Raw genomic sequence first — 25,425 nt, forward strand, 5'->3', positions numbered from 1 at the left:
ACTAAGAAACTCATTCATCTGGCTATTGTAGCAAGTGCGTTTACAGGCGCAGCACTAGGGTCGACCATCAAGGCATCATGTACGGCGCATCTGTTTTTAATCTTTGACGGTGTCGTGCATGTATTTTTTACAAAGATGAACCATCTCAGTTCTAGTGACCCCGGCCGTGCCACACGGAGCCATCTGTTTATTCTTGAGCTATTTAAAATAGCCTTGGCCTCTCGCTACCTGTCCAAGCTAATATATGCACCAGTTCTCTAGACAAAATGGACTTGTTAAACCAAAACTTAAAAGGCGGTTGAGTTACGTAGCACATAACACATCCCATATAAGCTTAGTATAACCTTGGCCCCTATCCGAAAGTCTATATTGCGCCCCAGTTTCTCAAATTCTACTCCCACGAGAGACCCGCCGCATAAGGAGCGCATCTCCCAGAGGGAGGTCAAGGTGAGAGAGTTGATAAGCGTCGGGAGGGAAAGAACAGGACACAAGCAGAAGGTGAAGGAGGAGGCCAAGGACCAGAGTTGGAGCTTCGGCTCGCCGTCTCGGGATATGCTGGCGATGAGCTGCAAGGGTGGGCCATGCAAGACGATCACGTTGGTGTTTGCCATGTGTAAACCATGGCAGCGATCGAGCCATAAGCTGGACAAGCACATATTGGCAGCTATTTAGACGCAGACGAGAACAATTATCATTAGACTTGGTCCGCAGCTTCCATACGCCCAACGCCCCCTCCTTGACTAAAAACTCCTATTATACAATGCAAAACACATTCACTTCCATTCCGTCCATACGCCCATCACATCAAACGACTCCCCTGAAATGCACGCCACCCTACGACATGCTATACGGTACTATCGCTTTATCAATGATGGGGTCCCGGCGCGACATCTTCTCCTTCTCCGTGCCCCAGCGCGACTGGAACTCGACCTCTGCCTCGAGTGCCTCGTCAAACGCCTTTCGACACTCGGCCGGCAACAGGTCCTTGATCTCGTCCGACACGGACACCAGCCCGTTGAACGAAGAGACAAATTCCGCTGGCGTCTCGTTGCTTGGTCGGACAGAAGCGTCGTTTCGCGGCGCGCCCTCGCAGTATGTGTCCATAACGAGGAAATTCCTGGCCATTCTGAGCGGCACCGGTGGGAACTTGACGCTTCCTTTGCTGTCTGCCTCTTCGTCGGGGCTCACTTGCTCGATTCGCACCCGGGTGGGCTGCATTATGGCCGGGTATTGCAGCATGTTGGTGTGAATGTCGTAGACGCCGGCATTGTTGAACTTGCGAATCGCATTGATTCCAGCGTTGAATATGCTACATCATGTCAGCAGTGTTTTCAAGATAGAAAAAGAAAAAAAAATCCAAGGGCAGTCAACTTCACACACCTAGCTTCTCGTGCATGTTCCAGCATCCAATTCTGGTCATTGACGTTGACCTTGCGCTTCTTGTATTCGGGCTTTCCATTGGGCACCGGCACAGACGGCACATTGGTATGATACACAGCACTGGCGCCGTGCCAGGCGACGTACTGGTTCTTGTTGTACTCGCCGGGCACAAAGTGGTCATCGGGGTCAGCAAGCTGGCCCTCAACAGCACCTTCTTCCCGCAGCTGAGCAACATTGTAATCGTCAATGATGCGCTTACCGCCAATAATGATTCTCGCGCCAAACTCCCTAAAGACTGACCGGGCCGTAACAACACCTATGGATCGGCCCTTGTAAGAATGTGGGATAATGTCTCGCTCAATCATGTCTCGCTTCTCGTCGTCGTCGACGATAATCTTGTGCAGCTTTCGGTGCTTCGTGAAGAACAGGTAGCTGTCTCGGAAACCAACACACCGAGCAGGCTCCGTCGACAACATGTAAAGTCGATTTCCACGGCCCAGGACGGTAAAGGTACGACAGCGATAGTCGCGACCGCCTTCCAGGTTTCCCAGCTTGTCGACCTTGGTCTCGCCCTCAGGATCTTCGGGTAGCACGCACTCGTCATTAACAATCTCGGCCACGGTACCTTCGGCGTCGATGACCTGTTCGGCCTTTGGCGCCGCTGGGCCTCCCTTGCGACCACCTCGACCTCTCCACCCCCCGCGACCACGACGTCGCGGCGTATCCTCCGTCACGGTAATCATGGGGTCCCAGTCGGGCGGCTTGTTCTTTGGCGGTCGACCCAACCGCTTTCTTCGAATCACAGGCTGAGGCGGCGGACTGGGTCCCTTGGCCTCGTCGCCCTCTTCCTCTCCTTCTTTCGTAGCAGCCGCTTCTTCGTGGTCCGACGCGAGCTTGGTTTCCTCTTGGTCATCGTCGTCGTCGTCTTGCGCAGGCGGCTCCTCGTGCTCGGAGCCTTCGTCAGCCGCAGCCGCATCAACCATGGGCTCGTCCTCGGCATCGGCAAAACCCTTGGGCGCGCTCTCTGCAGTGTTTAAACTACGCGTTAGTCTTAAACGAATCCTGGTTCTGGGTGCCATGATTGTGTTGGCGAGCCTCTGTGCCAGTCAAGGACACGAGATGAGAGGCCAACGCGGAGAGGGGAAGGGAAAGGGCAACAAAGGACGGCAGGCATCAAAGAGAGAAAGAAAAGAAGAAAAAAGGCGCACAGAGCACACAGAGCACAACGCAAGTGTAATGCGCGCGATCAATGCGCTTCCCTTGCACAAAGACAATGCCGTGTGCGGTTGTGGGTGATGCTGCTTGCGCTCGCTCCATGTAGGGAAAAAAAGATGGAGAAAAGGCCAAGAGAGAAAAGTGCATACCCAGCGCTGCCGATGCCTTCCTAGCAGCTGCGCGACTAGACCGTCGCCCCATCTTGCCAATTCACAGCCCGATATCTCACAGTCTTGGTCCGCTCGTAGGTGTAGGATGGAGTACGCGCGCCAAAGAAAGGTGCCCCAAGCAGGATCAGCTGTAGAAGTTGATGATGAGACCTGGTCTGGATACAACGACAGGTCGACGTTCTGCCCACGATCCAAGGTCGATTTTGACACACGGCACGGTTGGCACTTGGGACGCGCCTTGTCGGATTGCGTGCCTTTGATTGGCCTCTTGATGAGCCTCACCGGAGTGTGTGGATGAAGGCGCACTGTACCACCAGCACTGTACCGTGTGGCCCCTTCCCGGTTTGGCGGGAGACGAGGCTCTCCAGTTTTCTACCACTCAATAATAACAGCTTCACATTTCCATGCGTCGCCATGGTTCGAGCATTGGGAAATCAAATGTACATACAAAATCGTAGCGCATGCATGCATTCATATAGCCCACCCAGTGCAGCTGCCATATTAATTTGCCTAGCAACTCAAAACATCGCACCAAGTAACTAGTTAGTACACAGACAGACACCCAAGCACTCTAGACCCGCCACCCATGCTCTCTGTTCTAACACATCAGACAAAAGCTCTCATCACTCCCCCTGTCCAATAAACTGTAGTACAGTTATATAGAAGAAAAAAAAATAACTCGAAACTCCGTTTGCCTTTCCAGAATTCCATCATTCATCTATGAAGCCGTGTATCCCTTCTCCCTCGTTACAAAGTATCCCAACCTCCATTATTTATCTCAGCCTCCAGTTTGCGGCTAATCAGACTTGGCACACCGTGGTTCAGTACTGTATTTCGTATCATGGAGTCATATCTCTTCTGGTTCAAGAAGAGCTGTCGGCCGTGACGAAGCTGAGGATCCGTCTCGCCGTATTTATCGATATAAGGTGCCGGGGCGTAAGACCCAGACTGTCGAAAAAGGTACACTATTGAGCATTTTCGTACATTCAAGTATACTCCGATATTTTTTTGGCACCTAATTTTTCAAGCGTTAGCCCACCGCACGTATCACGGCTGTCGAATAGGTAGGTCCCGAGCTTACTTGCGCATATGCTGTTGAGCACCACCAATTCTCGTCGTCTCCCGACCGACAGTCTCCGGCTTTTGGCAACAGTTGCTCTGACTGCAAAAGATTTCACCGCAGAACAAGCAAATGACCGGATCTGTGAGGTCTTTACCGGTAGATGGACACCTTCTCCTGATCGACTCTTCAATTAGTGTGTCGTAAGTCTTCGGGAGACCAATCAGTTCGAAAATGCCTGGATGGCTGACCAGGGCAGATTGGCTCATGTCTCCATAACCATTTGGCCAAACAACCTGGTGCTTGATCCAGCCCGAAACCAGGTCGTACGTTGTCGTTGGCCAACCACACGCAAAGGCGTTTTCCGTCATAGAGGCACACATTTCATCAAAACTGGGTAGGCGAAGAGCAGCTGTGAGGCGATCAAGCTCGTCCGAATCCGCATCCTGACTCGACAAGATGTGGCTGTTGAAGTCGACACCGTACTTGACGTACAAGAACACCACACTTTTCCGCAAGAAGGTCAACGCATACTTCTTCACAAAAGTGTACCAGCTTTCCAAAGTATCCACGCCTGGCTGTTGGAAACCCTTATTCTCCCCCTCATTGTCGCTGGTCTTGCCAAAGTTGGCCACCTCGAGCTCCATTCCGCATTTGGTGATTGCAAGCGCAAAGCTGGCAAAGTTGATCATGGCCGGATCCTGTGATTGCTTGCCAGCAAGGCCTTCTATCCACATGCTGAATGGAACGTTGCGCCCCATGTGAAACACAACCTTGACAAGTTCAGCCAGATAACACAGCCTGAGCATATGAGAAATTTCGGCATTGTAGGCCGGTACAAGGCCATATGCGCATTCAACCAGGAAGGTGAATGGATCAAGGCTCAGCAAAGGTGGATAAGCGTCCAAAGGTCGAAGAACCGAAGTAGCTGCCAGCAAGTCCTGGGTTCCAACATATCGACACATAAATAACTGGCAGTGCTGTCTCTCACTGTCATTGGTGAATTCATCTTCAATACGATTGGGAACCCCGTCCGTGTGGCCTGCTCCAACGGCTATGTAGGACGAAGCAGTTTCCGAAAGAACTCGTAGGTGGACGAGTACTTGCTCCGGGATTTTATCCAATAACGTCATGCCTGGTTGGACCTCGACGCCGCGTTGCTGTATTTCCACAGATGATATGGTGAAGCCGATGACTTGAACAAGAGTGTCGCTCGAGTAAAGCTCATCTCCTCCAGTAGCCTTGGCATCAATAGGATGCCGAGTATGCAGCCCATTCACTCGTAGAGTATCTCGAAGACGCCGATATGCTGCCTTCAAGTCTCCCAAAATTTGACTGTTGGGGCCAGCAGCCGCCAGAGAGTTACCTGGCTCTGGTATGCCAGCAGTAGAGAATGAGGAGCTCGCCGGGGTTCCAAGCACAGAAGACTGCGAGTCGGGGTCGTCTCTCCCCCATGAAATATCTGCATCCGGGTGCTGGTTCGTCAGAGTTTCAACCAGACTGCCTGGTACACTTGGCGTGTACATGTTCGGTGGGCTGGGTGAGTCGACCTCGGGGGCCTTACCCCCTTGCAGCCAATATGCCGAACCCATCTTCAGGTCAAGGAATTCTCCAAAAGATATTGACGGTTGCAAGTAGCTCGGGTACGATTCTTCCAACCCTTTCCATATGATGGGAAGAAATGCGTTGCCAAGAGCTTTACATAACGGGCACACAAATTCATTGCGCCTCGTGTCCTCGGGATGATGTCTTGCAATTTGATGCGTATGTCGGCGATTCGTTGCCTCGTAATACATTTCAAAGCATCGATAATGCATCATATGCCCACATCCGCTGGCAACCGGGCCCGGTCTGGACAGATTGGCCTTGAACCCTTTGCCAATGGTTTGGCGTTCAGCCAAAAAAGTCTCCCCATTTAAATTGAGCTTCTCAACCATTTTCCGATTCTCATGCGCGATTCCAAACGGCCGAATGTCTTCGGCAGATCGATCGAGGTTGCAAGGTGTTTGTGAGGCTTCTCTTACCAACTCGGGGTCTTGAAAGTCAGTTTGGCGGAGCACGCGGCTTTCATTGAGAAGGGCAAATGTGCCATAAAGCCTTCTATCATCTGCGTCCTCCTGGCACAAGATACAAGTCCCTGTTGGATACTTCCAATTATGCTTTCGGTCCTCAGATTGGCCCATTTCGTCCTCATCTTCATCCAAGTCAGAACCCCAATCAATTCCACCTTGGTTCTCCAGAAAATTTTTCTGCTGTTGTTGGAACTGTGCCATGACCTTGGCCTGACGGTTTAAGGCAGCCTTTTTCCGCCTTTCCCGCTCCTCTTCAGCAGAGTTGTTGGCCGGAGAGGCGGTGTCAACACGGTCTACCGAGATGCCAAGATTTACAAAAGAAATCTCGAATGCTTGCGGCCGCTTTTGCCTCAGTCTCCTCAAGACTAGAGCAATCTTGGGATGAACTGCTTTGAACTCGTCCTTGTTTGACATTAAAGTTAATAGTGAAACAATGGTTCGGGAATTGTTCGCTTCCGGCATGAAATTGCTGCGAGCCATGGTGGTGAGAGCAATTTGGACAAATGAGTTTGGCGGCTGTCCAACTGATTCCAATTCATGGGACTTGTCCTCGAGAATGGCAATGAGAATCAGATGGAGGACGACTTGCAAGAACGTCTCTAACCGAGTAAATGGCACAGAAGGTGTAAATTTTTGGGCAACAAGAGGATACAAGAGTGAGTAGTAGATAATTTGGGCAAACATGCCAGTGCTGGTGAACTGCCCCAGGTTTTCAAACAAGCCTGATGGCACAGGCCGGTGCTTGGGTTCATAAACAATCTCCTCAATTGTCTTGCCAGTCTTCTTGGCCATCTTCTTTCGATATGCCATCTCTGACTCCTCTCGCTGATTTTTGTTGTAGTGTGCAATATAGGGATCAATATCTTCGATGAATTCTTGACGCAATTCGAAAGTGCCTACGTCAGAAATGCCTTCGGGGGGTTTGAAAGTCGCCATTTCGTCCAAGACGCGATGGAAGTCCTCTTGTTCTTGATACTTCTCGGGCAACTTGCCACATATCTCGTTGAAGGATAGCGGTTTGAAGCACAAAACATGCGTGATGTCTCGTCGCATGGCGAGAATTCTTGAGTTTGGCTCATCATCAGGAGCAATAAGAGAAGTCCGATCGCTCAAGAGGACAATGAGAAGATGAATCATGTCCTCAACAATGTCAAGATGTTGCGCATCATCCTGAGCTTCAGACTTGAGCTCAAACAACCCCTTCACCCAGCCATCCATACCAAACCGGTCAATGATGGACGCAAGCACGCGGCTTGGATTGCACACAACCATCGCCGTCTGAAGAAGAAAAATGTCTCGATGGTGCGTTACATCCCTCTGCCCTACACCTCGATATGTGCTAGCTTGGTGCCTCAAACTTATGCCATTTCGAACCCACATATTGGCTTTGATCTGCGCCAGCCAAGCACAAACCCGCAGAGGGAAGTCAAAGGCGGCCATAAGGTAGTCCTCGGGGTCATAGTCCTTTCTTGGGATCTGTGGCCGTCCCATCAATCTTGGCTTTGATCTCAGCTCTTGGCCAGTGAAGCTCATCAATGCTCGAATGCTGGATGCAGGCAGTGAGCGACCGCATTCGATGAGCCAAGACAAGGTGTAGTGCAAGGCATGGTGGAAGCTGATGGAATCTTTCTCAACAACAAATTTGACAACTTCGTAGGAAGCATTCTCTGTGTCAAACTCAAAGTCGGTTAGCGTCTTGAATTTCACCTCATCCTTGATCTCCCCTTGCTTAAACCTATGACGTTCTGCGCCTATGGAGTTCAAAATTACAGTCTTTGAGGTAAAACGAATGGCTCTCTGGAGATAGTGAATTTCATCAGGCGGACAGTCTCGGAATGCCTCGGCTAGGATTCTTGCTTGGAGATTGATTTGCCGTGTGACTAACGAAGCTGTTATCCAAGAGTCTGCTTCATACTCGACATGCTCAACCACTGCTCGCACGTTTGGTCCAATGCACTGGTGAAGCTTCACCAAGTCCAAAAACTGCATCAAATATCGAGGCTCGGATCTGACTCGCTCTTGGACGTGAGGAGATCCAAACAGGTATTTCAAGTCTTGGTAGAAATGGTACATTCGGCGATTGGTCACTGACCCGCTTTCGAACGCAAGGACGGCGTCGGGAGAAACATCCCACGGATGGCCAACTTGTCGAGTAGTCAAAAAGGTGTAAAGAATAGCTAGCAGGCTGCTCATGAAGTTTCCTCGCTCCACAACTTCAGCGGTTATCGATGGAGTTGTCAGCATCTGCAGCGACAGGTTGATAATAGAGTGATCCGGTTCCCTATCCCCAACCAGGTACAGTTGCGCTAATATTGTGTAAAGGCTGGCAAATCTCAAAGCCAAAACACGCTTGAATTCCGGCACTGACACCACTGTTGAGATATAAAGCGAGCGAAGGTCGATCCTGACCTTCTTCCACATCCGCAAGTCAAAAAGAAGCAGCCAATCGAGGCGTACACGTTGGAACACGTCTTCAGCCGGGGGCACATTGTCTCGCTGTGTATAGACTTGTGGGGTTTCGATCCAGTACCTACCAGGTCGAGGGGCGGGCTTTTCTGTTTTCCCTGGAGTCTTGGGAATATCAACGTTTGCTTTGGCATAGACTGCGGGTGCAATCAAAGGATCAGCCGTATCAGAATCCGAGGGAGTACCATCCCGTTCTCGCCGTGCCGCCCTTGCTTGAACTGGCGGCGGCGGCGGCGGTGGAGGATAGCCTGCCATTGTGGCCTCGTCTTCTTCCAGAGCCTGATCCGATTGTGACCAGTTCATACCCAGATCGCCAACGTCTCCTCTGGCATCTACCATCATGACATCGTCGTCCTCATCCTCGTCACCGCCCGCTACTGAGCTAGTGGGCGACTGGCCATCATCATCATTGTCACCCATGTCTGCATCGTCATCCTGGTCCACGTCCTCATCTCCTCCGTCAACATTAATTTCAAGATTGCCACCAGGAGCAGCTGCAGCCTGTAGCGCCCTGATAAAGTGCACGTTAAGGCCGTGTATCCTGGTTTGTGACATTATATTCTGCTCATCTTCGTCTTCGTCGTCAATAACGCCTGATGTGTGAGAAGCGTGGCTTCCCTGACGCCAGGTTTTCATCATCTCGTCGCAGACTGTTCGCCTAAGGATATTGTTGTCGTGCCCAATGGAGCAGCCGGAAATATCGCTCAGCCATTCAACAAGCGTGCCACACATTTGTTCACGGAATGTGTCTCGCGCCGACCTAATTGTAACTGTGACTCTGATAGCCTCCATGATCTTGGCCATTTGAAGTAGCATATCAATGTCGTTTAGATAGATCAAGATACTTCTCCCGACAGCATCAGTTTCCCAAGCATCCTTGGCAGCCTCCCGTCTGGTCTTCCTACATGCCCTAGCAATCTGATCCTGGACTTCTTGGACTGTGTGTTTCTCGTCATTCCACAGGATGAGGGCAAATTCGTCGCAGAATGTGGTCTCAGGACCGTAATAGACAGATGTCAGTCGCGACGCCTCCTCATCTTTCAAGATTGATTCTTTGGTTTTTGCCTGCCTCAGCTGTTCTGGGGAGCAGGAGATGACGTCGCAGATGTAGTCGAACACGCGACCGATGGTCATACGAAGGCTGTTCAGAAGGTCATCTGGCAGCCCGACAGCTTCTTTGCCTTTGCCCTTTGCCTGCCCGGATTTCATGTCCGAATGTATAGTGCAAAACAATGGCGTCTTCCAAGCTTCGTCATCACCACAGTCGCAGCACCCACTGTTTCCAACAGACATTTGTATTCGAACCATGTGACCGGTATGATCTGTTGAGTCGTAGCACCGGACGCAGAGACAACACGTTTCGTCGGTTCCGCACGTCCGGCACATGTAGGTCGCCTCGCCAGGTTTGAAGATGTGTCCGCATCGCTTGCCACGGGCTGCTTCGGTGTATTCGGCGCCTTCGACGGCACCCTGGGCATCACCAAGCTTCAGGCTGTCGGAGGGCTTACCCTCGGGGAAAAGAAGTCGCATGTAGTCTTGATTGCCACCCGCCAGAGACCAAAACAAGCTCGTTAGAAGCTCCCGTGCTGCATCTTCATCGTAACGATTGCAAAACCGGGCAGGCAGGTCCGCCAAAAGCTGGCAGAGCTGCTGCTCCTGCGTAGACATTTCGGGTTCCATTCTCATGAGCTCATGATTTCCGCCGATCCGATCCAGACGGTACGCCCATAGACGTTGTGGGAGAGACGGTCCGGCGTCAAGGTGGGAGAGGTGGATGCTGGCAGCTCGCCAAGGTGCTTGCTGACAGTTATCAAAGATAACGGGTACTGATGCCCCATCAATAACAGTGGCGGGCAGGATGGAGAGGGCAAGTTCTATGCGAGAAAAATGGTGGCAACAAAGCACATGTGGACTGTCGAGCTATCGGAGGGCGATCCGCGTGGAGTTGATGTTCAAACGTTGCGTGGTGTGAAGAGCCGGGTGGCACTGGATTCGATTGATATTTTTACCCCTCTGTGTGCTCAAGGAACAGCTGGCGGTCTACGTTATGGCGTTGACGGCATTGGGAACACTAGTGCTCTGGGGTGCCAGCGGCGCGATGCAGGCGCCTGGCACTGCCATCTGGGCCCCTAACGGCGGCAATTACAGGGCGGCCAACAGCTGTCGTACGACCCGGGCGCCTGTTGGCCAGTGTCCGGTGAAGTACCTGGGTAACCGCCAGGCACTTTCAACTGTACATGGCAAGGTCAACTGGTACGACTAAGAGACATCGCCGACCAACATCATCCAACGCGGATGAGAGCAGTGCATGCTATTTGACCCGAAATAACAAGACGGTGTGTCCCATTTAGAAAATCTTTGACCACGTCTCGCCTTCTCACGTCACGGCGCTGGCACTGTCGTACGGCTGTGCAAAGCCTCATATCCGATTCGCACGTGGCAAAACGTATTGCGCGAGCAAACGGTGATGCGTGAGATATCAACTCTATTGATTTGTGAATTGTACAAGTCTAGAGACACAGGGGCCCATGACTGCCTACCCATTTCCGCGGCCTTCAATTGTATATCGTGAACATAGTTTACTCGTCGTCCTCACCAGTCTCCTCAACATACTTGCTTCGAATATCCTTCCATTGTCGCTGCCATTCCCACATTAGTCCAGTACCACATCTGTTCCCATTCGCATATGAGGACTTACGCCGCGGTTGTGGTTGTCCCACCACTTGTTAACACCGTTATTGAAGCCGCTACAATGAGAGGTTAGTAATTGCCGAATTCCGGTACGCCATTTATCAGGGTGAGGTCCGTACACTTCGAATGCGAAGCCGGCAGTGAAGACAGCCGCCAACATGGCGTAGTTCTTTCGGAAAAGAGCGCTGCAGCAAGTCGTGTTAGCTTCTCCGGGTCGTGGGAGTGGTCGTTCGGCTTCGATCGAGGGACTTGCCTGTAGAACGAGTTGACGAGAGACTGTCGGATGAGCGATTAGCTGCGAGTGTCGGCAGAAGGGTGCGCGGTCAATTCGGAAGCTTACCATTATGACTGCTTCGTGCGATTGAGCACTGGAGGATACGGTATCGGAAGGTGATGGGCCGCAAAGCTGTCGAGGGATGAATTTCCTCCGAGGTTTGGGGAGACTGATTCGAAAAGGTGCCGGGGAAATTCGCGATGGACTGAGGCAGCCTTTGTCTGTTCTCGGATTGGCCAGGCCGCTTCCAGTGCGGGTCCTTCAAACCCGAGGTACTACTACTATAGCCTAGCAGCAGTGATGCAGGAACCACCTGTGCAAGCTGTTATGTCGTTTGGGATGCAAGATGGTTTGTTATTCCTGAGGACCAGTCTTCGCAATTACTTCCTATAGGTAATTATCTACCTAGTAGCTATTGTATATATTCAAAAAAGGGGAAAAAATAAGCGACGCGTAAATCCCTGCTTCAAAACCTGGTGACCAACGAGCAAACTCTTATAAAAGGAATAAGATTTGTTAACATGTCTTCGAGAATTCTTACTCTATTGAATTTTTTTCTTGACTCGGTTGAGTCTGCTATTCTACTTCGTATAAAGCACATTATGCACTCACTCGCAAGCAGGTTTTGACTCTGATGTACTCAATCGACCAAGCATAAAGTTATGTGGGGTCGCTTTTCAGGAATGTGACGACTTTCGCCCCGCGCCCAATCGACACAACAGCTCATCCTCGAGTTCCTCTGTCACGGCAGCAAACACAACTTTTTGAGACGGACAGCTAGGTGTCGTCCATTCATATCTTACAACTATTTCTTCCCGTAGACTTCTGACGACATTATCTCTGCCCAACCCACCTGCCTAGGCCTTCTGAATCCTAACACTTTTATCACAAGCCCTGCGGCCGAGCTGTTTGCGATGCCTTCGCAGGCCACCACCACCAACGCGGGAATTGTTACGGACGAGAGCAGCGGACAGCGCCACATCCCCGAATCCCTCCGCGCTGATGGAACTACCCGAAAAGCCATCAAGATCCGACCTGGCTATCGTCCACCAGAGGATGTCGAGGTTTACAAAAACCGAACTGCTGAAGCCTTTCGGGAGCGAGGTCGAAGAATAGGCATTCCTGGAGCCGCAGGCATGGAGGAGGAGCAGTCAGATAAAAATTCTTCAGCAGCCGGCAACAAAAACGCAAAGCGGAGAGAAGCTCGCAAGCGGGCCAAAGCAGCTGCGGACGACGACGTCGCAGGCGAACCCAAGCCGACAACCGTGGAGACACCAAAGGCTGAAGAGGTCGATCCGGAGGTAGAGCGAGAGAAAAAGGCCCGCAACCTTAAGAAGAAGTTGAAACAGGCCAAGGAGCTCAGGAACAAGAAGGAAGGTGGAGAGGCGCTCCTACCTGAGCAGATTGCCAAGGTGATCAAGATCAATGAGCTCATTCGCGAATTGGATGCTCTCGGTTTTGATACGGAGGGTGAGCCCAAGTCGAACAATGTGGTCGGGACGACAGAGGAGGACTGAGTTGGTAGGGTCTATGGAAACGGCTTTATTTGACATAACGATTGATTCATGATACGCGAAGCAACGGATGGGACGATCATGTTTAACAGACATGCTTGTGGACTACATACAAGATGAGTTGCGGCGACCTTGAGCCCCAACCACTGCGGCGTTGTCTGTCCCATATTCGGCTGTTTGGGAGTTGAGCGAAAAGCTACGGTAGTTCGTCTTTCTTATACCCGTATGAGCTACAGTGTGGCTAGCGTCGCTATTGCGTCTAGGCTTGTTGGGGACGGAGAAAAACGCTGCAAATAGCAGAACACTCTTGGGACTCTGGGGAGGTAGAAGATAGACCCATGCTCATTCAGTAGTCGTGGAATAATGCTACGATTGAAACTGACTCGTGACCATATCTTGCCAAGACAACAAGACTTGTATTGATAAAAAAAATTCATGATGATTTTCAACCGAACCTAACTATACGCGACCAAATCCTGTGGCATTTCGAGGTACTTGGCGGTAGACGGATGAAAGAAAGATTGGTGGTAACTAATCATGGTGCACACCGTAGGGTAGGTTGCGTCGCGAGGATTGGACGTGATCTTGAGCTCCGACCTTCTGCCGGCTGTGGCAATTAGTGGCTCCGCCGAAGGCTCCAGCGCGTGAGGTAAGCTTCCCATTGACCTCAGACAGTCAAGCAACCACCACATCACCCGCGATACCTGTCCGTTGTGCTTACGGCTTTTTATGTGCTGAAACCCCAATCCCTCCACGAGCGCGATAAACCGACGTCATCTATCGATTTCCGCCGATACACTAACTCTTTGGACTACGATACACCCCCGTTGGTCGCCGTTATCATGACGCCCGAGGAAGAGCGCCAGGCCGCCCTCGACTCGTACCGACAGAAGCTCATCGAGTCACGGGAATGGGAAGCAAAGCTGAAAAACCTCCGACTAGAGATCAAGGACTTGCAGAAAGAGTTTGACCGCACTGAAGACAATATCAAGGCCCTACAAAGCGTGGGCCAAATCATCGGCGAAGTCTTGAAGCAGCTTGATGATGAGAGATGTATGGACAGCCCTGCCCAGCCACTTTGCCAAACTCTGCCTGCGAAACGCAACCAATCCAAAACATGGAATGCACTAACGCCTTGGGGAATACAGTTATCGTCAAGGCTTCGTCAGGGCCTCGATATGTCGTTGGCTGCAGATCCAAGGTGGACAAGGAGAAGCTGAAGCAAGGCACACGTGTTGCCCTCGATATGACAACCCTCACCATCATGCGCATGCTCCCCCGCGAAGTTGATCCTCTGGTTTATAACATGTCCTTGGAGGACCCGGGACAAGTCAGCTTTGCTGGTATTGGAGGATTGAATGACCAAATCAGAGAGCTAAGAGAAGTAATTGAGCTGCCGCTCAAGAACCCCGAGCTCTTTCTTCGAGTTGGCATCAAGCCTCCCAAGGGTGTGTTGCTTTACGGGCCACCTGGAACTGGAAAGACCCTCCTGGCTCGAGCAGTGGCCAGCAGCCTGGAAACAAACTTCCTGAAGGGTATGTTGAAATTTCCCTTTTTAAAAAAAGGAGAGGCGGATGTTTGTTCCTCTACATGTGATTTTTTAAAAACTGACGGTGCCCTGCAGTCGTTTCATCAGCCATTGTTGACAAGTATATCGGCGAATCTGCACGACTTATTCGCGAAATGTTTGGCTACGCTAAAGAACACGAACCTTGCATCATCTTCATGGACGAAATTGATGCTATCGGCGGTCGTCGTTTCTCCGAAGGAACTAGTGCCGATCGTGAAATTCAGCGAACCCTGATGGAGCTCCTCAACCAGCTAGACGGTTTCGACTACCTCGGCAAGACGAAAATCATCATGGCAACCAACAGACCTGATACCCTCGACCCTGCATTGTTGCGTGCCGGTCGTTTGGACCGCAAGATTGAGATTCCCTTGCCGAACGAGGTGGGACGGTTGGAGATTCTCAAGATTCACGCGCAAAGCGTTGTTTTGGATGGAGATATCGACTTTGAGAGCGTGGTCAAGATGAGCGACGGATTGAACGGCGCTGATTTGAGAAACGTGGTGACGGAAGCGTAAGTTTATTGCTTCCGCAGAGTGGTCCTCACGGATGATGCAAAGCTAACTATCCTGCAGGGGTCTGTTTGCTATCAAAGACTACAGAGATTCCATCAACCAGGACGACTTCAACAAGGCAGTCCGCAAGATGGCCGAGGCGAAGAAGTTGGAAGGCAAGCTAGAGTACCAGAAGCTGTAAGATTCAGCGTGAAACTTGAAACCAGATCCCACGCTTTAGACGAGGTTGCGTAGGCAAGGGTATTAGGTGGAGCGAGAGCGGCGTTCAGTGTCAATCTTGTAAGACTGTACAATAAAATGGGTCGTCACAGTTTGACGTGCTCTGCTAGATCCTCGATAGGGTTAAGAGATATTTGAACTTGATGATTTCCAGTGGGTTGGGCGTGAATTGGCTGTTTTCCCCTTGATATGGGGCATTTGGCATGGCGAAAGATGGATATCCTGTTTCCTCCCCCGGAGCTAAAGGATGATTCGGCATCTGCATAACAGCAAAGAAGACGTATAGTTGGACCGCTCAATTAAGCTATACCTGAGCAGGGCATTGCTTGTATTGTATTTCTTGCAGTGTTGAGTTGCATAGCATGTTATCAAAATGTAGAATTCTATAGCCAGATTAGCTTCTAACTAGATTTATTTATCAAGCCAACAAATACAACAAGAAGAAAAGGGCCAGAGGTCATGTTAGACATCTAGCAACACTATGTTTAGCCGCACCTACAGGGAACCGTAACTAACCGCGCAATACACCATGAGTACAGAACTAGCGAAAAGGTAAACACCATGTGCTAGTAGTTTATCCTCACCGCGGAGGGCTAATTAGTTTTTATATTAAAGGACATGGTAGTGTAATAGCTACCGAGTCATATTGGGCAAGGTCCTGTGTCGTATTGCACAATACTCCATGCAGTGATTTCGTCAAACTCTGCGAATCACGATCCTCTTTTGTAATTTCCCAATTGGGACAACAACATGCGGCCTTGAATGCAATAAAGGCCCTTGGATTCCTTGCAATCGACTCGAATAGCTTGCCCTCAGGAAACCCTTGTCAGTGGACGCTCTATTCATGCGTACTCGATTTGATGTGGTTATTATTATTACTAGTCATATTGACTAGTGGATAGGTACATGTTTCGGAATGAAACATACTGCAGAGTGTCACTCGCCTGTTCCGTCCTGTCACAGATTCATGTGCCGTCACGCTCGCCCGCTTTTCCGCTTTGCGAAGGCGAATTTCGGGCTTTGATTTTTTTTTTTTTAAAGCAAGGAATAATAATTCAAGGGGTACAGACTCACAGAGTTATCCAAATTCATCTTGGACAAGTTGAGGCCGTATTATTGCGAGATTTCTTCATACTTCTCAAGCAACTACTTGGGGTAAGGGTTAAGGCTAGGCTTAGGGTTCAGGTAAGGACTAGGGTTAGGATATGGGAATCCTAATTAGGCAGGAGCAGTAGTTGGGTCAGGGGAACTAAACACACAGCTGTGCTAAAATAGCACGACTCGAAAATCAGTCACCCTGATAGCACTGCCCATTGGTGCAAATCTTGTCAAGTGGAGACCTTTTTTTAACCAGTACATGTACATTATGTACTGTCACGGCCCGGCCCGAGTGTTCCCCAACTTCAATTTGAATGTGGGCACGGCCAAGAAAATACTAGTACTACTACATCTCACTGTCCATGTACAACTGGCAATTTGGGGCTACAACACGGTGAGAGCAATGTGATGAAATACGAATAGTGGAGGTGATGTGGTACTTGACTGTCGCTCGATCTGTGAAAACTTGGATAATGCCCGCGTCACTCTCCTCGTATACCGTCAACTCAACCTTGCCATCCTCTCTCAGTACTGTGTTTGGCTGAACAAATTTTCACCCCGGCTCAGGCTTAGGCGCGACGATATGCCTCCAAGTTTTGTACTCACCATCCACACAGCTAAGCGGCTCGTAGAAACTTCTGCAAGACTCAACATCCGCAGTACATCGCCAGATATCGATGCAGCACAGCATTTTCGAGGCGAACTGTTGCCTCAAAAGCAGGTCCTAACAGAGAGCTGCCATGGCCCGACCTGTTTGTTTGCTGAACGGAATGCAATATCAACTGCCTCCAAGAAGATCTGTTTGCCGGTTCTGTGTCGTAACGAGGTCGTTTTGGCAGCTCTGCCGTCGGACTGATGCTATACGAAACGAGGCCGTGGTATACTCAGCAATTAAAAAGAATCATGCCGCCAAAGCTCCTCATGCTTGCACAGTACATGACTTGCCTACTCTCCAGCTAGCCCCACACAACATTTGAGACCGGAGTGGTCGCTCCAAGGTACAATCTGGTCACTTGGCTTCACGAGCCCCGTCTCACCGCATACATTCACAGCATCCTTGATACTGGCATTTCTGTTCCCGTCATCCGACCCTAGATCAATGTTGTCTGGATGCATCACCTCTATGTGATATGGCCGCAGTCCAACTAAAGCTACTTTGTCCAGACGACCAGGCGGAAAGGGCTGCTTTCCATCCACACCCCAGGTAAACCCAGGCTCATCTGGATGCAGTTCATGCCATGCGTCGATGAGATGATTTTCCGATATAAGCGTGGCGTCCTCGGCTAGTACAGGGTTGAAGTCGCCGGCCACAAGGCCACGGCTTGCACTTCGGAGCACAGATGCGACAATGGAGAGCTGTCGTGGTCGCTGTGATGGCTGTATAGGCAGCGAATCAAGGTGCACGTTCACCAGTCGAGCGCGCACGACATCCGCTTCACCGCTGGGGGATTGTGCGGATAAAGGTAAAAAAATATCGCAACAGAGAGCGTCTCTGCCGAACCGGCTTGGGTATTTATACCTCCACACTGGACCCAGCGATCCATTGGCATGATTGAAGCGTCGTTTTGATACGAGTGCCATGCTCGCAAAATATTGCCCGTGCCAGTTGGTCTCATCGGCCTCGCTGGAATACCAGTACTGACGAACGTGTGCATCGCACAGTAGAGAATGCAAAGCCTGCCTAGAAACTTCTTGAAAAAAAATGACATCCACGGCAGGGGCCGAGCTTGCGATGTGTGAGACAATGGCCGAGATGCGAGTCGCCGGCAAGGCAGAGGAGGAATCCACGTTCCATGTTACAAGGACAAACTTTGAGGCCTGAATGGGCCACTGTCGTTGTTTTATTTCCCGGTTAGCACGGCCGCTGCACGTCTCGGTGACGGGCACAGATGTCCATTGATCGACGGAAGCGTTGAACTCGTGCCACGACTGGAAGGTGGCAGAGGCATCATGCAGATTTGCTGGAAGAGGGGTACTCTGCGACCACGACAAATAATGAGTGCGAATATAGGAAAAAAAAGCCATGATCACGAATGTGCCAGCACCTACATTGTTAGCTGCCGTTTTCTCGGTCGTCTTGTTGGTGGCATTTCGGTCCACGACCAAAATCTAAATGTGTTGACTGGATCGAACAGAGTGCAATGAGGTTGGTTATCCGCCAAGGCACACGACAGCATGTTTAGTCATCCGTCACATCCTGCAGCTACGGTTGAACATCGGGTTTGGTTGCCCCAACGTTTACGAAGCGTCAAGACTGCGACGGGGAAATTCAGCTTGATCGGGTGACAGGCGTCGAGTTGGAGTGTGCTGATGGGATGCAACACCTTGGCCCCAGAGCTGGAGGACAGCGAGAAGGGTGTGCCCCGTGCAAGGATACAATCAAAGTCCATCTACCTGACTTATTAATTCGAGAATTTCGGCGTGGCAACTAGGTTGTGGCTTACATCGCTGCACCATTGCGCCAACAAACTCCATCCTTGACACTTTGACCTTGTGCCTACCTCAGGTGGCTTCGACCTCGAAGTGTTGACGCCAACCATTTTTCGCTGACTGGCGTAGACAACCTTGTATTGACGTGCTCGAATCAAGGATAGTACAAGGAGGGAGAAGAGACGGACTCGGTCGGTGGCGCTGGCGGGAAAGGGGACATGAGGAAAGAAGCTTCAATCTTGGGCCAAACTATCCCATCCGATCCCCTTTGAGGACGGGGCGAGCACTAGATTGGTATTTGGGTCAGAGACGGAACCAGACGTGCCTAGTACTTGATTTTCTTCCATGTACTTTAAGATGTGCAGCTGCAGGTAGAAGGTGGCAGACAGCTGGCGTACGCGGAACCTGACATGGCGCCATTGTTGTCTTTGCCTCTACTTTTCTCCAAGCAAACCTTATCAGCGCCACACTTCGGCCTGTTGCCTATATAAATATCTTACGCAGCCAAGCAGGGCAGGAATTGTATCGCAAAGCAGCACGGTTTTACTTGGCATGCTTTTTACTGGTTGATAAAGTCGTGGGGGTGTGTGATGATATTCCTTTATTGTCAATACCAGCTTCGCGACTGAAATTTTATCTAGGCTCTAACTGGACCAGACCGAGAGCCACCACTGGGGACAAATCATGACCATTGGGAACTTTTCATCTCCGGGGGCTTGGGGCATTTAACCATGTTCTCACGAAGATAGGGACGACGGTTTATCCGTCATCAGTCACGTTACTGGGGTCGGTACCATGCACAAAGACAAACTGACGCGGGGAGCAAGTATTGGGAATGGGTTTGGCTTGCATTGGCACTTGCGGGTATGGACGGCTTCACCGTGACATCTCATAATGTACATGCAAGGGGCAATGATGCATCACGACTGAGCTCACTGGGCATTACAAAAAACACATGGCCATCATGTTGGGCAGAGAAATGTATCGCAAAGTAGCGCGGGTTTTACAGGCCGCGCCGTTTACTGGTTGACAAAGTCGTGGGGGCATATGACGATGTTCCCTCATTATCAATACCAGCTTCGCGACTGAAATTTTATCTAGGCTCTGTTGAGGATCAGAACAAGCACTGAACAGCTTGCCTGAAGACCGAGAGCCACACACAGAGACAATGATGACCATCATTCATCGGGAGGTTTTCCTCTCGGAGGGCTTAGAAAAGACCTCGTTGACTGCTGAGTCTCTGGCAATGGCATCCCCCAGAACGGACCAGGACTGGAAACCAATGAATGAAAGGAAAGTAGCCAAAGATGAATGAGTTGACTGCCATTGTCTGTCGACTGCGATGTGATGAGGAGAAGAAAAGAGAAAAGGGTTGATCCTTGGGGGAGGGGGGTCTCTTATGCCTGGAACAGAGGAAGGTAGTCCCTTCCTTGTCTGTCACGGCTCAAGTTCCTTCCTCCACAGCCATGCCTCGGGAAATTTTGGCGAAGGAAGGACAGAAGAGGCTCAATTGCCATCCTCCTTGCAGCATTTCTACACAATTCTATAATCCAATTTGCGGCTGCTGTTGCAGTGGTGCTCCCAGTACCGAGTGACCACTCGACCGTATCTAAATGGGCACATTCATCACATCATCATGTCAAACTACATGTTCATTTATTCCTTGATATCGCTTGAGCAGCATTGATACAGCTCAATTTCGGCGCTATTGCCCCGGTAAGCTCTTCCACGTCCTATTCTTTTGCAGCGAGCCCCGATGCAACGTGGAAGAGCTAAATACCACACATGTCTACCTACTTATTTGGGCAGGTATTTGCCACACCAACTGCATCATGCAACTAACCTGGATATTTATCGAGTACTCCAGCACAGCCTCGTTCGCTTCTCGACTCAACTGGACCGCGACACCTGGCAGACAAACGTAGTCCGGTGCTCATCAACCAAGATACACGACACAACGACGGTCAAGTACTACATAGAATCTGCGGTATCTCGGCATTGCACAGTATCAGCCGGGCTGCCGCTACGCTCGGCCAAGAGATCAACCATCTGCAATGTCTTTCTTGATGCCGCACTTACTGACTCTCGGGACAGGAGCTGCTGTTTTCTTGCCGTCGTCTTCTATTGCCAGCTTCTGCAATCCTTCCGTCGAAGAAAGGTACTTGTAAGAGAAAGCCTGAGGCGTTGATGCCCCTTCTCGAAGCTTCATAGGAGATCCGACTGGCTTCTTGCCCTTGGCGGTGCCCAAAGGCCCAGCGTCTTTCAGATCTTTTCAAGTGGATGCCCGCCAAGAAATAAAGACCCTTGCTAATTTTCATTTGGAAAGCTGTCAGCTTCACTGTTTTCTCTGAATACATGATATATAAGCTAATTTTACGCCTAGTCTTGCACGTAAGACCACAAACCGCCAGATAAATCTGGACCTCGTCCGATCTACGAGAACCTGGCGAACACTATTAATCAGGTCTATAAAGCCATGGAATATCTGGTGTATCTTATTTTTTCTCTGTGCTAGATGGAGATTCCTTCGCTTTTTAAAAAAAAGCTTGGCTTTCACAAGTCTCATAACGTGACATGCTTAGCTCTTTACACTAGATGTTGTCTGAGACACCCCAAGATTCTCCTGAATAAAATCAATGTAGCTGCTGACCCTGGTATATAGCCCTGGATATACGCCGCAAGTACCACCCCGGGATGACGAGGATGAAATACCAATTATATGTCTTGTCTCCTTGTCGATAAGAGGACCGCCGCTGTCACCCTGGCATGCATCCTTGCCATCCCCACCAGCGCATACTTCATCCTCGTTGTCAGTTGCATTCCGTCCCCCGAATGAACACTCCTCACGAGCTTGAATAGAAACAGTAGCCTTCTTCAATGGATGGAGTGGATCATCCTGCGGCCCTGTCCGGCCCCTTGCCTATTAGTTAGCATCTTTTCCAACAATATCCTGTTAATAGTTCTAAACCTGATAGCACTTACCAGCCAGCGACTATTGCGAAGGAATTAACCACGGGATCTGAGCCGGCATCCGGCAGTGTCGCATAGCCAATTGTCTTGCTCTCCTGAATTGGAGTTGATAATTTTAAAATGGCAATATCATGCGGATGACTACTGCTTCTACGCCGACGGAAACCAGGGTACAGTACAGGTTTCGCCGCTATAACTTGTCCGCCCGTAGTCTTATTCTATGGAATAGTTAGCTCTTCATGGTTACTCGTATTTTCTCGGCCACGCCAGGCACCAGTGACCTGATGAATGAAAAAGGGAGTATAGTTACCAGCGTCCCTGCCCGTACATGCCAACCTTCGCTCCAAATCAAGCAATGAGCAGCAGTTAGAACTGTAGTGTTGTCTAGTAGACTGCCTCCACATGAGGGACCATAAGTATCGTCAATAATTGTAACGATAAATGGGAATTCACCATCCTTGACGGCTTCTCCGCCAAAAATCCTCTTGTCGAGAGTTGCTGCTGCTGACAAGACAGCAGAAAATAACACAGCCAGAGTAATGACAATCTTGCGTACCATTGTAACGATGGGAGTTGTGGATGGGTTGCTAATAGTAGGCGTATAAAAGAGAAACGTATAAGATGGCACGTCAAGATTTGGATGGGTTGTCTGCTATATTCATCCTGGCACCTATATATAGAGAGAGACCAAGTAATACAAGAAGCGTAAGGGACTTGGAATTACAAATGTAAGCCAGTATTTATGACTCGTTGGCATGATTTGAAACATATACACATCCCCAGGCTCATCTTAAATCCAAGCATGTCGTATCTACAGTGGGGTGAGAGGGGGCAATTCCCCTGTGCTACTCGGTATCAGTTTTTGCATGAGATGATTGATGATTGCCGTATGCCACGACGTGATGATACCTGTCATGCATTACTATCGGCCGCCATGCTTGGACAAAGTGCCCAGTAGCCCACTCGGCCTACTAGGGGTCCTACGAGTCAAGGTCTATTAGTAGTAAAGTCAGTCGCCTAATCGTGCTTATTAAACTAATATATTAATGTTCAGTTGTTTCGCTCTGTAGTCAAATGAAATTACACGCATGATACTATTAAACTAATATATAAGTAAACTTACTAATTCTTATAAAAAAATTAACTAGGAGAAAATAGTATAAGAGAAAATCCCCACTATAATTTAGTAGCTCAAGTCCCTTTGTCAGTCTGCTCGCAGTCAGTCGCTGCGTTTAGGATCACGGCCCTACTTTTGGTGACATCGCATAGTTTTGCTTCTTGTGCCCCGCTGCATGTCCTGCCAACTTGCAAGAAACGCCCTGCGACGCCCTCGTCTCTTATGCCAATAATTCTCTAACTCTGTAATCGACGAGAAAGTGGATATGAGAATTGACAGCGCAGCAGGGACTGCCCTGTTTGGTTATTCGAATATTGCAGGGGAAATATCTGAGCTACCGAAAACCAACAACTAATCGACTCGTGGTCTATATTGATAGACTACTTTGCATGAACCGCTTCGTCTAGGTCCCTAGATAGATAAGCACAGATTCATGGTTATTTTCGTGTTGAACAAGTCATGGCCCTGCACCTCACGACATGACTAGACACATACCAGAATGGCGAGCTATTTTGTATAAACCCACGGCGGATAAGTCATTCAACGAGTCAAGGTCTATCGTGGTGCCTCAAGTCAAAGATTAAATCTGAGGACTATACTTGGCGGGGATCTACTTAACAAGCAAGAACTTCCGGTCTGTTTGTTATAGAGACTACAAAATTGCTATCACAGCGCATCCCGCCAGGGGGAGCAATAGTTACATCGCGCAAACGGACAGACAAGCAGGCAAGTGGTGTTTTCATGCTTCTTCCTGTCCTTTAAACGGCCAGCCGCCGTCTTAAAGGTCATGCCGCAAGCAGGCTGCTCACAGCGATAAATGCGCCTAGGGTCAGTATACATCTATTAGCCTCTTACGACTAGTTACCGCCGTGCCAGCATGGAGAGGCAGCAACTTACCGGTCAATGGATTGGCAATGCGGTCAATGGATTGGCAATGCGGTCAATGGATTGGCAATGCGGTTGATGGATTGGCAATGCGGTCGATGGATTGGCAATACGGTCGATGGATTGGCAATGAGTGGATCAAAGAATTTGTCCTCGTCATTCCAAAGATTCCCGTCGCAGCTCATTGTTTCCAAGACGCGCCTGCGAGAAGGAAAAAAAAAAGAATTTTATTGTCCGACTCGGTCGTCTTGCAGGAGGGTAATTGCGTTGACAAAACGTGACATACAAGAGTTGTGCAGGACAAATGGTGGGACAAATGGTAGGACAAGGGGTCTCCTTTTGTGCCGTGTTTTATGACAGCCAACCAATGCCGCAGGGCAGCAGCCTCAATTTGCATGGACAAGTATACCTCTCGCCCATCAACTCGCCGTGCTATTTTCTGTTCATTGCCTTCTTCAATTGTGCAAGCTGCACCCAACATTCCATCTGGTAAACATAATGTCTTGGCCGCATCTAGGTCAGGGAACCGCGGCAAACTACCTAGGTACGCAATACACCGTGCATGAACGCATCGCCAAGATTGGTCATGCATCCCTTTGAGCGCCCAAGTTAAAAGGTATATTAAAATAAATTACTTATAATTAATATATATTATATATAAACAACTTAAATAAAAGCTAGCTATAGCTTATATATACGTAATTATAATACTAAGTATACTTATAAAAAGGTATATAAAAATTTTTCTATTATTATTAGCTTATAAACTTATATTTGTATATTCTTATAATAATTAGTACAACACCAAGTGTGACACCTTCCCTGTAGGATCCAAGGGAGACTGGGTCACCTCGCATTGAGCGCATGATAGCCAAGGCAGGAGCCCCATTGACGGCAAAGACTCTGCTTATGCTGCTGTCGAGGTATTATCGGGCACCGTAATAGGTCCTTATAGAGCCCCGCTACTAGACCCCTTAATATAATCTATATATTAAAAAAATGGAAACTAATTGTCTTTGAAAAAGTGTCAAGTACTAATTATGCTACGCCCTAGTTTTAGTTTATGCAAAGCCCTTGCTACCACGGCTCCAGGGTTATCCCCTACCATAGCATAAATAGTTCTGGGAAACGGCCTATCCGCGCTATACGACCAAGATGCGTAAATGGTTAGTTGTAAAGTATAAAATAATCCCTGTCTAAGTACCTGTCACAAGGCTATAGGGGGTACCAACACATCAATGCATATTTTTTTGGTGCAATAGTACCCACGGGTCTGGTGTTATTCGTGACATTTGTAGATGGTTAAAAGAAGCAATTTCTCATAGTAAAATCCTACTGATTTGGACCCATCAATGTACCGGTACCTAAATTTTGGACCCTTAGGGACCTGTTTTTATGCTCTAGTCAGTTAATTTATTCGAAACTAATCCCGTTTAGCATACTGACTCTTGTCTCGAGGCATTTATATAGTTGCATAATCAGTCTACTGCAGGCCGTTATGCGGCGAATCTAGAGCACGGATTCACGGTCAAGAGTAATATATTTGCCTAGATATACGTATACCTTAACAGCTATCTGCATTTTCTAGCACACAACTAGTCGTGCTAGTTGATATTTGGCGTATTGATTCTGAACCGATCTCTCTTGATTTTATCCGCAGAGTCTCATCATGAAAGTCTCTGTTACATTCTCACTATTGATTGGTAAGTCCTAATCTGCTTCCTATCAATGCCAAAGTTCTTTTTCAAGCATAACTTGGGAATGTGACGGTACAAGGGCACG

At 49.4% G+C, this 25,425-nt stretch overlaps 7 protein-coding genes across 7 annotated transcripts; 2 read left to right on the forward strand and 5 right to left on the reverse strand.

Moving 5' to 3' along the window:
* Positions 1-834: 834 nt before the first annotated feature.
* On the reverse strand, positions 835-2,459 carry MAA_03881 (Chromatin-remodelling complex, RSC SWI/SNF subunit Rsc7/Swp82; the record flags this gene model as incomplete). Its single annotated transcript, XM_007821879.1, has 2 exons — positions 835-1,309; positions 1,381-2,459. 2 exons carry the CDS (start codon positions 2,457-2,459, stop codon positions 835-837), a joined length of 1,554 nt encoding a protein of 517 aa, XP_007820070.1.
* Positions 2,460-3,842: 1,383 nt separating this feature from the next.
* Positions 3,843-10,031, reverse strand: MAA_03880 (RING finger domain containing protein; the record flags this gene model as incomplete). Its single annotated transcript, XM_007821878.2, has 1 exon — positions 3,843-10,031. The coding sequence occupies one exon, from the start codon at positions 10,029-10,031 to the stop codon at positions 3,843-3,845; it is 6,189 nt and encodes a 2,062-aa protein (XP_007820069.2).
* A 911-nt stretch (positions 10,032-10,942) lies between these two features.
* MAA_11249 (uncharacterized protein) lies at positions 10,943-11,397 on the reverse strand (the record flags this gene model as incomplete). Its single annotated transcript, XM_011413229.1, has 2 exons — positions 10,943-11,002; positions 11,062-11,397. 2 exons carry the CDS (start codon positions 11,395-11,397, stop codon positions 10,943-10,945), a joined length of 396 nt encoding a protein of 131 aa, XP_011411531.1.
* Positions 11,398-12,242: 845 nt separating this feature from the next.
* MAA_03879 (Exon junction complex, Pym) lies at positions 12,243-12,845 on the forward strand (the record flags this gene model as incomplete). Its single annotated transcript, XM_007821877.1, has 1 exon — positions 12,243-12,845. The coding sequence occupies one exon, from the start codon at positions 12,243-12,245 to the stop codon at positions 12,843-12,845; it is 603 nt and encodes a 200-aa protein (XP_007820068.1).
* Positions 12,846-13,684: 839 nt separating this feature from the next.
* On the forward strand, positions 13,685-15,105 carry MAA_03878 (26S proteasome regulatory complex, ATPase RPT4; the record flags this gene model as incomplete). Its single annotated transcript, XM_007821876.2, has 4 exons — positions 13,685-13,895; positions 13,991-14,377; positions 14,467-14,923; positions 14,985-15,105. The coding sequence occupies 4 exons, from the start codon at positions 13,685-13,687 to the stop codon at positions 15,103-15,105; spliced, it is 1,176 nt and encodes a 391-aa protein (XP_007820067.2).
* Positions 15,106-17,186: 2,081 nt separating this feature from the next.
* MAA_03877 (endonuclease/exonuclease/phosphatase family protein) lies at positions 17,187-18,266 on the reverse strand (the record flags this gene model as incomplete). Its single annotated transcript, XM_007821875.2, has 1 exon — positions 17,187-18,266. One exon carries the CDS (start codon positions 18,264-18,266, stop codon positions 17,187-17,189), a length of 1,080 nt encoding a protein of 359 aa, XP_007820066.2.
* Positions 18,267-21,249: 2,983 nt separating this feature from the next.
* Positions 21,250-22,200, reverse strand: MAA_03876 (uncharacterized protein; the record flags this gene model as incomplete). Its single annotated transcript, XM_007821874.2, has 3 exons — positions 21,250-21,586; positions 21,654-21,859; positions 21,970-22,200. 3 exons carry the CDS (start codon positions 22,198-22,200, stop codon positions 21,250-21,252), a joined length of 774 nt encoding a protein of 257 aa, XP_007820065.2.
* Between the last annotated feature and the right edge of the window lie 3,225 nt (positions 22,201-25,425).

This window comes from Metarhizium robertsii, assembly GCF_000187425.2.
Source record: "Metarhizium robertsii ARSEF 23 chromosome Unknown MAA_Scf_5, whole genome shotgun sequence".
NCBI classification, from domain to species: domain Eukaryota; kingdom Fungi; phylum Ascomycota; class Sordariomycetes; order Hypocreales; family Clavicipitaceae; genus Metarhizium; species Metarhizium robertsii.